Here is a 14,133-nt window from a genome sequence, read left to right on the forward strand (position 1 = left end):
ATGCATTTAAGGTTTGGAGGATGACCAATCATGAAATATGGTTGACTTGTTTCTAATTATGGGGATTAGGAATGTGCAAATAATAAGAGAGGTGATTAGGTGGGTTAATGAGAGATTAGAATGCAAGTGGGAAAGTTAGGAGGATGTGAAACGAGGAGAGAGAATGAGTGGATGAATATAAATTGAAGGATATTGATAAGCATGGTTATAGAGCAATTAATTAGGCTAAATGAAGATTATAATAAGTGATATGTAATAATCGCCTTAGGTTGAGTTAATTAATTAGAATTAATTAATTGGGATTTAGAAGAATTAATGATTTGAATGGACTTTAGAAGAATGGGGAAATAATTTATTGATAAATTAATTATTGGACTATAGTGACAAAATTAATTAAATTAAATTTTATTAATTTTGAGAAGAATAAGGATAAATATAATTGGGAGATAGTTTGTAGTCTGAAGCAGTTTGGAGGGTTAGGTCTAAGGCAGTCTACCTTGACTAGGTTGGCATTGGCAGCAAAGTTGTATTGGAGGTAGTGTGTGGATCAGGAGCAAGTTTAGGCCAGGATTTTGGCTCACAAGTATTTGATGGGAGTTCCAAAGGAGGATATCCCAAGGTACCCTCTTGTTGGGAGGGGTACAATGATTTGGAGCACGCTTAAGAAGGGAGCAACACTGATTAAGGAGGGTCTATTCTGGATTTGCAAGAGGGGAGAGGAGGCTCTCTTTTGGCTTGATTCCTGGGATGGCTTTCCTCCCATTATTACCTAGTATCCTAATTTGTTAAACTTATGTGAGTAGTTTCTTGTGGTTGGCTGGTCAAGAGTGAGTGACTTCAATTCCTTCTCACAGATTTGGCAGATGGAGGTGCAAGATGGTAGTTCCCTAGTGAATGGCATGCAGTTGGTATGGAGGAAGATCATGCAAATTTGTATGGCATATTGGCCCAGAGGTATTGTAGCTCCCTTGAGGAGAATGATAGACTAGCTTGGCTCCTGAATCCTAAGGGAACTTACACTATTTCTAGTGGATATTAAAAATTGTTGTTCCAGTGGGTGAATGGTGTGGAGGTTCAGTGGTGGAAATTCATCTAGAACAAATTTTCTTGGCCAAAGTGCAACTACTTTGTTTGGACTTTAGCTTTAAATAAATGCTAAACTTGGGATAATATCTGAAAGCGTGGCTTTCAAGGACCTTCTATGTGTGTTTTGTGCAACATTGAAGAAGAGGATTCTTTACACTTGTTTTTTAGATGCCCCTTTTCCCTTCAACTCTAGCACTTTTGGTGGAGTGTTTGGAAACACCCTTGTGTTCACGCTTCTTCCCTAGTGGAATTTTGGTTAAGTTTGGGTAAGCCTCCTACCTTGACTCATTTTCTCTAGATTGTGTGGAGTATTGGGCCTACTTTCATTTTATGGTAAATCTGGTTGGTGAGGAATCATAGGATCTTTCGAGGAGAAAGGATTTTGGCCCCTCAAGTTTGGCACAAAGTAGTGGGAATGATCCATGAGATGGTGGAAGCGAAGTGTGAGGTGATATTTCCTCTAGATAGAGGGGATGTTGATATTGTGGGCAGACTAGGTTTTCAAGAATTATTTTTGGTTTCTGCTTGTGTTAGGAGAGGTGGACGTGTGAGGAAGAAGATTCATAGGGAGGGTAGATGGCTGCCCCCTCCTGTGGATTTCATGAAAATCAATAATGATGGTTCCTCGCATGGTAATACTGGACCGGCTGGGATTAGTGGGATAGGCAGAGACTGGTCATGTAAAGCTGTTTTCTTCTTTTCTATTCATAAAGGGCAGCAAAGTAATAATTTTATGGAGGGGCTTGCTATTCTTTATACCCTTTAATGGGCCTATGCTCTGGGGTGGCATAAGGTTATTTGTGAATAATATTCATAGGTTATTGTCAATATGTTGATTGAAAGGAGGATGACTGACGTGAATTGGCAGCTTGCATTGGTTGTTCAACAGATTTTACAAAGTAGTTCTAACATGGAACAAGTTTCTTTTGTCCATATTCCATGTGAGTGGAATAGGGTTGTTGATTGTCTTGCCAAGTGAGCTTCTGAGCATGATGGGGATTAGAAGATTGAGGGTTGGGGGAATATTTCTCCTACATATTGCTAGGATGTGGGGGATATAGATGGTTATGATGTTGGGTGATGCTGGTGCTTTTTTTGTTTGAGCCTAGGGCTCTGTGATTTCTTTGTATTTGTCTTCTTTGATTTTCAATAAAGTTCTTACCCCTTTTAGTAAAAAAAAAAGGATAAACATAATTAAATAAATTAATTGTGTAGAAATGCTAAATTAATTAGATATTTAATTTAATTAATTTTAGACATCTACACATGGATTCTTCATCCCTCCTCTTATTTTATGAATTGTGTGTGATTTGGTTATGTGAATGAAAAAAGATGTAAGTATTGATTTATGTTCATTTGTTTTTGTTATTTGATGCAAACATTGTCATTAGGGGAACATAATATTTGCCTAATGTATGTTAATTTTTCAATTTTGAATAGATAAAATTCATGTTATAATAAATTTTAATTTTGCATAAATTGTGCCCTCATAACATCAAAATTTTGCAAAATTATTGAAAAGAAGATTTAACACAAATCAATTGTTGTTCATATTTGAATCAGAGGAGCATCTTTAATTTTTAAAATTTCAATTCTAGAAAAATGTAAAAATTGAAGCTAATTTAATAGAGTTCTTGGAAAAAAAAAAAATTTGCTTGGAAAATAATTTGTAAAAAAATATATATTTTTATTGTGAAATTGAATGATTTGGAGTGTGGTAATTGAAGCCCCTATGTGAATTTTGATTTCAAAGCCATTTAAAAATTTGCTGAAATTTTTTATTGATCCAAATTGTTGTATTGGTTTTTGTGTCAGATTCACATTTTTTATGAATGCGATGAACTTAGGACATAGGCGATAAACTTATAAGGAATTGAGAGGGGGGGGGGTGAATTAGTGCAAGCAAAAACAATATAAATCTGATCACCACTTTAATCAACTTGAAGCTTATCAAACATACAAGGAAAATAAACACATAAGCTAACACCCAATAACATATGCACCACATAACACAATGTTTTTCACATGGAAACCCGAATGGGAAAACCACAGTGGGAATTGGTACCCACAAGATCAACTATCTGCAGAATAGGGATATGACTGGTTAAGGTCTTACAACTGCTCTGTTAGGAGCACACCTGGTTAAGAGTGTCTTAGCCTGGTTAGGATCTAAGGCAATAAGGCCTATTAGGGCCCATCCCTGTTAGGAGCTACCCAACTATAGGATTTACAAAACACAAGTCAATGTGTGACCCTGTTAAGGGATTTAACCTTTGGACCTATGAGGATCCTACTGCACCCTATTAGGACTGATCTTGTTAGAGGATTTTATCTTGCTGCAACTATTAGGGAACAACAAGTTTAACTGATCTGCATATACCAACTCTGTGCTTGATTATAGATGCTTCAGTTCTGATTCTATCACTAACTAATCATCAATACAGAGCTTCTTCTTTCACCGCACAATCAAATTCACACTATAGATCTCATGTCTGATACATCATCACACAATATATTCCTTTTTTTATAAACGACTCTGCTAAGTCAGTTAAGAACCTTTGGAACAATTTCCTAGGTTCAATGAATCTAGTCAATCTTTCTCATCACACTTTCCTTATGTCGGCAAAACATAACACAACACAAAAACATAACATTATGTCTACCAGTTTACCGATCTAAGTAACTCTGCTCTATTGGTTATGTGTTCTTCATGACTGACTACTTTGGAAATCATAACTTGCTCATTCCATCAAATCAGATGATGTGGTTCCGGTCATAGAATCTTGCCAATGTCATGATCATACATTCCAAACCACAACATCTAACTTATCACCGATCTTATGTACGGGTCGCTTGAACATAGCTCTGTCACTATTTACCAGTTCACTATTTAATTGCTTCCTCTACCAGTTAGGCTTTATCGGTTGGACTAAATGATTTAGATGACTGAAAAAACATGGTTGCCATCAATGACAACACAATACAAGTCATCAATCAACCTATTACATCAATAACATCATCATCAAGACAATAACAGGTTCTAGAGAGAAGTATGAGAGTGACTCCCAATGTTTTCCCAATATAAAGTGGCCCATCAGATATCTCATTGGGGAGTCTCTTAATCAAGTAATAAATAATGAAATATAAGATCTGAAAAGAACCAAGATATTATTTCCCTTTCATGTTTGGAGTGCTTGTATAGGCTCAAGTATGAGTGTGGAAGGCATGTCAGCCCTCGGGAAAATGGACTTGCATAATTGGGTTCCTTAAGGAGTGAGTTGATCACACCCAACTTCACTTACCCATACCAATGAGCTTTGTGATGACTCCCTCTACCCACTCTTTAGGATCTAGTCCCATTTATTCTTGTATTGCTTTGATATTTTTCATTAGTGAGTGTGCCCAATGTGAATGCTTTGGTTGCATCATTGGTAAATTTTATCAATGATTATTTTTGTTTTCCTCTATTTGTGAGTGTAAGCATTGTGAGTGACTTTTTTTATGCCATTCAACTTTATGTCAAATAATTTTTTTGTGTTTTGATCCTTCATGTGATGTTAATCAGATCTATTTTACATTTGTGATATGTTGTAATGTCCCCAATTTAAGACATTTAGATATACAAGATTTAATTAGAGATTATAAACTTATTATTAAGAAGATAGATAATCAAAGTCAATAAGATAAGAATGATAGATATTGACAATGAATAATACTAGATAATACAATGATCACAACTGATATGGATATGAAGGAACAATGATTATGATATGATAATGACTAAGTCATGGGAGAAGACAATTAAGTAAGATATCTAGAAAACCAAGGAGTGGTATTACCGTCATACTAATCAATGCATATTTGATTAGTTGAGAATATTACTATTGGCATCAATTAAGGAGAATGTTATAATATTTGACAAGGTACATGTAGACAGTGGTTTACTATCTTCAGTAACAATGATATACAAGGAGAACTAAATGATGACGATTAGGAATGGATTGGTAATCATTATGAATAGATGTGATTATCATTAGACAAGATCAGTTGAGAGTACAAGGTTCATCAATAACTCAAGAGGTGAGATTAGTATTTATTATGAAGGGTGCTATGTATGAAGAGGTATGAGATATGCCCTTTCCAATGTGACTTATCATCTCAACAACAGGATATAATAAGGCCTTATACCTCATTCAATTCATGATGGGGAAATGGTTCTGTTTATTACAATATCTTATTTGGATTTGCTCACCCGAATATTGTTGCCTTTGGTATAGTGGTTGTATATTTAAACTCAACATCTGAGATAGCACCATGACATTGCAAATTTCTCAATTATAAATCAGAGACAACAATTCATAGGTGAAAGGGAAAGTTTATCAACATTATTCCATTGTCAGAATAGACACATCTCAAATAGCATTATTGTCGTAGTCTAAGGAAGGAGATTAGAAGCGTACATTATCCAGTAACACTTCAGAAAGAGCAACATTATCTCTTAGTTCCATAGATTGGATCTCTCATAGCATATTCTTTCAAGTTAGATCAGGGTCAGCAACATCCAAGCAGATTATAAGTTGCAGAAAAGGATTATATATCTATCAAGACCACCTTATGTACATTTAATTACCCTTTCAGATGACAATTATACATATATACCTATATTTCATATAATATATGAATGTGAGTGGTATCAATTGTATTTTATAAGGACTATCATTTATAAATTTTGCAAACAAGTAAACCTTTATAATCATTATTTAAGCATTATTTGAGACTTTTGAGGAAAGAAGCTAATTGTCCCCTATTTCTATAATTCATTAGAGGAGGGGACATTACATATGTGCATGCTTGATGTATGGTGTGTGAACCTTCTCCCAATGTGTTTAGTGTGAGTGTGTGCTTATTGACCATGTAATCATCTCCTAGCATAGTTGGAGTGGATATTTTTATTCCATGAGGTTGGGAGGTGTGAAAACCATCATTGGGGATCAAAGGACCATCATCAAAGTCGAAGATGAATTCAAGTGGCAAAATTTTTATCATACTTTATTTCATTTTGTATATATGATGTAACTAAAGTTGACATTTTTGTCCTCTTGTAATTATAATTTTTCATTGGACCTCCCTCTTGGGATGGATTATAACATGTCATTTAAGTGGAACCATTATTGTATCTTATCACATGCACTGTAGTTAGAGTTGTTTATGCATGTAATCTTGTATGCTTCTAATGATTTCCTATTTCAATTTTAAAATGGACTTAGGAATCTTCATTTGGGTTCTAAAAGGAGTCCTAAGTTAGGTAACATTCAATCTCTAATTCGACCCTTATTTCAGTCATCTCCCAAATCAGGATTTAGTGTCATCGTGATCTAGCTTATCTTGGAGATAATTTTGGAGTCCCATGTGTGGTCTTGTGATGATGGAAAGTTTTGAATTGATGCTTCCCTTATCTATCTTGCCTAGGGAAGAATGTTGGAGTCTTTGGGGGTCACAGTTCCTCTATAATCATTTTCCTACACATGTCAAAGGTGTTGAGTGCCTAGGAGATAAAATTATTCATTTGGACCTAAGTCATTTTATCACTTTCTAAGTCCATTATTTGTCATGTACGATATTAGATAGTTCTAGGTTGTTTTCCATGTCTTGATGACAAGGTCTTAATTGGGTTAGCCAATTGGTTAGGATGCTAGTGCCTATTAAGGACTACAAAATCTAGTTTGGATTCTAATACCATAGGTAGGCTCCAATGCTACATTGGGACTCTAGCACTAGGTTGAGACTCCAACACTGAACCGTGACACCTTCACCTAGGGTTCTAGTGTCTTCTCTGGACCATGCTAGTGTTCCATTTAGGTGTTATTATCCTCTAGTGCTCCATTTTACATCTTTGATTGCTTGAAAGGCATTCTAATCATTTTTTAGGGAACTCTTGTACATGAAAGCTTTTCCTGATTGATCTCAAGAGTATTGAAATGCTATATTTTCATTGATGAGTGATATAATTCAAGTTTTTTAACATATCCTTGTACTGGGAAGCATATCGTTGTTTGCTACTGACCCATCATCATTTCATTTGGTGAAGGGTTTGTACCTTCAGGTTAGATAGCCTCTCATGAAGATTGGTACTTCTATTGATGTTTTCTTGGGCCTTGTTGGGTGTACTAAAGGTGAATGTTCCCTCATCCTACTCCTTGTCTCAAAAATTCATAGTGTCGTCATCTAGTCGAACAATCTTAGCTCCTAGACATTCCATCATTGGTGTTGGTTTCTAGTTTTATTGTTGGAATTTTTAAATGTATATATGTATGAATTGGAAGATGATTATTCCATCATCCTACCCTATTGTCATTTTGTGAGAGAATGTGGTTGTGTAAATTATTACTCAAGCCTTGTGTATGTATAATTTCTCATTCATAGGTTCATTGTGGTGGATTTGTCCTACAATTGTTAAGTCTTTTGTTGGTGCTACCTTATTTGTGCAATGGTGAAGTTATTCTTGTTTTCGTCACCTTTGTGTCATTGTGTCTTAGATAACACTTGTGTGCACATTGTAGTGCCAATGTGACATGTTGTTGTCGCATATTTGATGTTGTTATCCTTGTTTCAAAAAAAAATATTAAAAAAATCATTCTATAAGGTTTTTCCCTCAGTATCTCAAATGAGGCATCACACTTGTCTTTTATGGTATGTTTAGTTCTCAAACACAATCATGATCCAAATATATCCTGTAGTCCTTTCCATAGATTGACATAAGATATTATTGTTGCATGTTACTTGAAATTTTCTTATCTTTTTCTTTGGTTTACTTTTCAATATTTTGACTTTTCTTTTTCTTTTCTTTTGACCCATACTATTCTCACTCAAGGTCACTATGATCATTTCATATCATCATGGTCTTTGATTGATATATATTGCTCAATACAGTTTATTATTTTTGTGTCATGTTTGATGGTTGTATCCTCACAAACCCACCAAGAGTGTCAAATGCATTATGAGTGTTGGGCCATCCTATTATTTGTTTTTTTCTTCAGAGTTAGTTTATACATTAGATACATTATCACCTTGGTCTTTTATATTCTACTAAATACCATCCATTGGTATATTAAATAAAGGTTGTTAAATGCAAAGTCATCATAACACATTATCATCATTTCATCCATAGTCATGTTTCTTGCATCTATTTTTTAATCTCTTTATTAAATCATATTTCAACTTTCATCTAATATTTTCGTCACATCTCTTCTTTCAAAGGATTAAATGCAGTTCATGCATAAACTATCTCTTGAGAAGGTATCAATCATCTCACTTTTCTAGCTTTCCATTTTTTACTTGATTGGGGCATATCGTTATCTTCATCTTCTCTAATTTTTTTCTCAACTATTTTTCTTTGTTTGAAAGAATGTCACTTCAAATATTGCTTTAAATAGGAACAAAATGTAGACACTACAAAAATTCCTCTCAATCATTTTTTTTCTATCATCATTAATAATCCATCAATCATCATTTATCACATTTATTCATTAATTATATTTATCACACCATTAGTTTATTATCAATGTTATTCATTTCTAATATTTTAGAATCATCAATTGACTCCTTTTCTTATCAATTATCTCAACTTTAATTTAGAAACTTCTTTGTCTTCCATCAACCAACTCAACCTTTGAATAGAAACTTGTTCTTCACAATTATTCATCAATCAATTTAAATGATTTGTTATTATCTTCTCATCAATTCAAAATGACAATTTTCCATTTACTAGTTTTAGTTAACTCAAGTCCTAGATTGCATCCCCATCTTTCATCAAATTTTTCCTTGGAGACTCTATAAACATGATCATTCCTTCATCATTTTTTGATATCAATATGCAATTATGGAGTCCAAATTCATCCCTATTCAAATCTAGTGTTATGATGTTGAGATTTGCATCCATATTTCAAACAAGGTGACTTCTTTTTTGAGGTCTACATCGTAGTTAGACTAAAATTTGATCTGTTTCAATTTTATATTTTCTAACCTTTAGATTTTTTTTATTTATCTTTCAATTTTGTTTCTTACAAATTCTATTTAAACAAAGATAAAGTAAAAATGAATACACTTTAGAAAAAAAACCAAACTTGAAAAAATATACTGCAAATCACTATATGCTCATATTGAGACATTCTCAAATAGACCCCAAACTAATTAAATAGTAGAACAGTATTCCAATTTTACCACTACAATCTTATATTCTCATCGTTAGGCTGTCTTAGATATTGTTTCCAACGTTTAAGAGGTATTTTGATCCTTTTATTTTTCCAAACAAAAATAAATAAATAAGGTGCAACATGTGATTAGGGTGAGGTCTGGAAGGGGCCCTCATTTAGCAAAATTTTCCATAAAATTCAATTTTGACCCGCCAAAGTGATCACAATATTTAGATGGCGCCAAACCCCTTCCCGGCAAAATACAAAACTTTGGCGTTACCTTATTCTATATAGGCCATGATTTACCAGATCCATGCAGTGGGTACGTTCATTAGATCTTGATCTAACTTTCATTAGATTAGATCTCATCTAATTCGGGCTTCTCTGTCTTCACAATGAGTAGCTGTGTGAATATAACAAATGTCACAGTCATGGACAATCCTGCAATGTTTCTCAATCCATTCCAGTTTGAGATCTCTTACGAATGCATTTCTCCTCTGAAAGATGGTATGTTCATCCATTTTATCTCTATTCTGATTGTTTATTCCTTTGTTTTCCCTTTTTCTTCTCATTAGTAGTTTGTTTGAAAGAAACCCAATGCTCTTTTTGCAGATCTGGAGTGGAAATTGGTGTATGTGGGTTGTGCAGAGGATGAGAAATATGACCAAGATCTTGAAACAGTCTTTGTGGGTCCTGTAAATGTTGGGAGTTATCGCTTTGTTTTTCAGGTACAGATTACTTAATCAAATACCCAATTGATATTATCATTGCACTACCTGTTGGCTATGCCATTGAGTCCCATTGACACAAATGGGTATCCAGCCCTTATGGCACACCAATGCATAATTTATGTATAACTTGTATAACTTATGTATATCTGTTTCCGTTATTGACATGCCCGATGGATCCTTAAATATGGTGCACTGGCAAGGTTGAAACCCTTAAAATGTACTTTGCCCTTTTGGCAGTTTGGTTTTTTGTTTATCCTACTTGTGTTGCTAAGTGCTCTGGCGTTCCTTGCAGGCAGATCCTCCAAGTGTTGAGGCAATAAAAGATGAGGACATATTGGGGGTGACTGCCATTCTACTGACTTGTTCATACAAGGGCCTAGAATTCATAAGAATTGGGTACTATGTAAGCAACGAGTACATTGAGCAGGAGCTCATTGATGGGCCTCCAACTAAGGTTGCAATTAACAAGGTGCAGAGATTGATTCTGGACTCAAAGCCCAAAGTTACCAAGTTCCCTGTTTCTCTCCTTTCCCTGCCTTTCAAGCAGGAACAGGAGATGCTCTGCTTTGTTCCCCCAGAGCCCAAATGTACAGAGGAGATTGAGTCAGATGATGAAGTTGATTTTTCTGAAATTTGGTCAGATGATGAAATTGAAATGTTGCAGTCATTGGGATGGATTTAGGGGATAATCAATCATTTGGGCTAACATGGATTGGGGTTTTTTTTTGGAGGGGGGGAGGGGCAAGGCATATTGTAAGAGGTCCCCCATCCACTCATTGAATGGATTAGATGCTGCTCTTCACTTACTCACTACAGTGAATTGTACATTACACAAGACCTTGAAAGTTCAGGATTTTCAAATGTAATCTACCTGAATCATGGGTCTTATTTTTCTGCAAGAAATTTTTTTTCTGATACCATTTTGTGTGCTTTAGTAGTTTCTTGTGTTGGGTTTTTAGCAGGTTTATGTAATTCTATACATCGTCAGCATTTAATGCTTTGCTCTGAGAGTTGGCTTATTACTAAGTTAATGAAATTCAATTGGACATCACCAGTTTCTCCAGGGTGTGTTGGATTTAGCAGGTTTATGTAATCCTATACATGATGAGCATTTAATGCTTGGCTATGTGAGTTTACTTATCATTAACTTAAGGAAATTCAATTGGACATCACCAATTTCTCCAAAGTTCAGACAATTAATAGTTACAGAAATTAACAAAGTGGCCTAGAAGTCCTATGCTAATCTGTAGAGTAATGAATCTCTTAACATCATCTTTTATGTGGACTCCAAGCTTCAGGTTTAGGTAATTGACTTGCCCATCAAGTTGGACTAAACATTTAAGCCATTCAAATCACCACTTGATCATTTGAAGGTGGTGCGAACTTAACCTAAGCAATTACTATTATCTCTAATAATCATTAGTTTTATTGTTAAAAATTGATGGTCTCAAATGATGATGCATGGGTTTTGAAGAGGTGCAAAATGGTCATTTGTTATTCATTAGGGTTGGAGATTAATAATATTTGAACATAAAAAAATTTCTTGCCTATGTTTCAAACAAATCAATCATGTCTAACTTAAAGGCTTTTTTTTTTTTAATTTAAAAAGTTGTGTACAATTTGGATTGAAATGGGAAGAGCTTCTTTAAGCACTTTCTTATGATAACATTGTGCTCTCAAAATTACTTTTGGAATTGATAGCATTGTTCAATGGAATTGTTTGATTAAGAATTGTTTACTAGTATCTTTTACACTCAAAACACATGGCAACATGGGAAACTTTGAAGGTACATGTCTTTCAACAAAGTAATGTTTGAAGTAGGTCATTCTTTTCTAATCTAGCTATCCTAATGAGGATTAGGGAAAAGAGTATTAAAATCAACTAAAAACTAAAACATATAATGTGACGTGTTAGAACCTTAACTATTCATAAAAAGATTGCACGTTATTTATCAATTCACACAATACAAACTCAATACAATTAGATCAATGCAAAAGACTAATCATTCATAATTAGATCAATTGAATGCATAGCTCTTGTTGGTTAATACTTTTGTTATTAGTTCATTTATTCTTCTCTTTGAATTTGTTGTTTAAGGCATTGCCTTACATAGACTATGGAGTATGAGTTTTTTCACTCACCTTTGTTTTAAAAAATTAAGGGTAAGGGTGGGTTTCAAAAAGGGCTCGAGTCATTATTTGAAGATAAGAATAGATTACAATGAAGATGGAGAAACAACATTAAGGGGCAACTACAAGAAGCACTAGCCAACAACTATATATTTAGAACCAACAACACAAACAACTAACATAGTTGAGACTAATCATAAATTGAGCTATACAAATTCTGGCAAATAAAATAAGAGACTAGTGAGTTTAGAGTGAGGAAGGCGATGAAAAGTTGAGAATCTCTAAAGAGCTTCAAAATCTATCAACATCCCTACCCTCTGAATCATTGAAATAAATTCTCATCTTAATCACTCTCACTTTTTAATTATGAACCTAAACTAGAAGATGCCAAAAAGCTTCTAAAAATGTCTTTGCTAGAACCATCTCATGGGATTAACTCATCCAATTTTATTTTTTCTTGGCTTGGTCATGAAAGGTTGAAAGGAGAGAACCATTTTTTTAGGGCTCATATCATTTACTTGGCGAGGACCCTTTGACGCCCCTTTGAGAAAATGTTCCTCCCTACAAATTCTTTTGCTGATTATGGTGTATATTAATTTCATAGAATATAATAAAAATAACACTAATTCAAGAAAAATGAAAAAATCTTATGATATCATATAGAAGCACTAAAATATAAATGAATGCACAATTTATGGACTACTTTTATGACACAATAGAAATACATGTTGATGTGGACAAATATTTGATGAGATAGACCCAAACTTTAGGATTAAATAGTTAAGTTGTGGTGTAGTTCAAGTTTAGGGGCTCTTTTTGTTGGTGTAAATAAGGTATTAGAGGAGCTTGAAAATGATGCAATACTTGACCATCTTGATGATCAAGAGACCTCTCCTACAACACCCACTTCTCTGATTGAGATCACACATCAATCATCTATTGTTCATTAATTAAGAGATCCTATTGACTCTTTGCAACAAGTAAAAAAAAGCTTTCAGACAATCTTGTGGGATGATTATTTGACAGGTATTTCAGACTTGTTTATGGTCTCAAATTTTAAATCTGGAGGACCAATCTGAGAGATTATCTCTCCTCTTTGATGACAATCATGGCACAACTATTGTCACATCATCTTTGTCTTTGGATCTTGTTCAACATTGGTTAGCACTTGATCCTAATTTGTCATCTCTTGTTTGATTAGGCATGTGCCTGATTAGATTGCGGCATCATAATCTACCAAGGACTTGGTGATAAATGAGAAAATTTCAAAGACATAATCTTCATACATTTGGATTCTTCTTCCTATTGATCCCTATTTAGAATGGAAAGCAGTTTTCTCAGGTATTTTTAGCTCTAATACCAAATGTTAAGTATAAAGTACAAATTTGAAAGCATAAATAATTAGTTTTAATAAACGTAACACACATAAATAATATACATAAACCCAATGAATCATGTGGTTCACTAATAATTGATTACATCCATGGGAAAAGTAGGCACACATTTCTTTTATTATTCACAATAGCAAATACACAAGTTCTCATCTATCATAGGATGTTTTGATGCCCAATTATATTTTGAATTCTTTACGCTAGATGAAGAGTCCAAAACAAGGGAGACAAATAAAAGAATATGGAAGTTGATGAGTTGTTTACATAAGTGGACTTCACAACCGAACAAGTGTATTTATGCATTTCTTATCAATTTAGTCACCTTCCTAAGCCTTTTTAGGTAGAGGTCTACTTAGTTTGAGTTTTATTTAATTCTTTGATGTATTATCTATTATTGGTTTGGGTATTACACTTCACTATGTAGGTAGCAATTTTTCATGTACTTGTCCACCTACTTTTGTTGCATTTCCTATACATGCAACCGTTTGGCTTGTATTTGCACACTTATCAATGGAATAGTCATTGTGCCACTTATTCGTAATTGTTGTTGTTTTGAGGAATCATTTCTTGGCATTTTGATCTTTTGTAGATTGTTTAGACACA

The 14,133-nt window shown here is 34.1% G+C and overlaps 1 protein-coding gene across 1 annotated transcript; it reads left to right on the top strand.

Annotated features, from left to right (window-relative positions):
• Positions 1 to 9,577: 9,577 nt before the first annotated feature.
• LOC131062692 (probable histone chaperone ASF1A) lies at positions 9,578 to 10,929 on the top strand. The gene is made up of 3 exons (XM_057996394.2): positions 9,578 to 9,785; positions 9,891 to 10,006; positions 10,302 to 10,929. Exons 1-3 carry the CDS (start codon positions 9,674 to 9,676, stop codon positions 10,689 to 10,691), a joined length of 618 nt encoding a protein of 205 aa, XP_057852377.2. The 5' UTR covers positions 9,578 to 9,673; the 3' UTR covers positions 10,692 to 10,929.
• Positions 10,930 to 14,133: the final 3,204 nt, after the last annotated feature.

Source organism: Cryptomeria japonica, chromosome 3 (genome assembly GCF_030272615.1).
Source record: "Cryptomeria japonica chromosome 3, Sugi_1.0, whole genome shotgun sequence".
Classification (NCBI taxonomy): Eukaryota; Viridiplantae; Streptophyta; class Pinopsida; order Cupressales; family Cupressaceae; genus Cryptomeria; species Cryptomeria japonica.

Bases quoted from the DNA above. Each gene is read 5' to 3' on its own strand.
- LOC131062692 (XM_057996394.2), top strand. From the start codon at position 9,674: ATGAGTAGCTGTGTGAATATAACAAATGTCACAGTCATGGACAATCCT. The intron at 9,786-9,890 runs GTATGTTCATCC...CTCTTTTTGCAG, and splicing joins CATTTCTCCTCTGAAAGATG to ATCTGGAGTGGAAATTGGTG. The intron at 10,007-10,301 runs GTACAGATTACT...CGTTCCTTGCAG, and splicing joins GTTATCGCTTTGTTTTTCAG to GCAGATCCTCCAAGTGTTGA.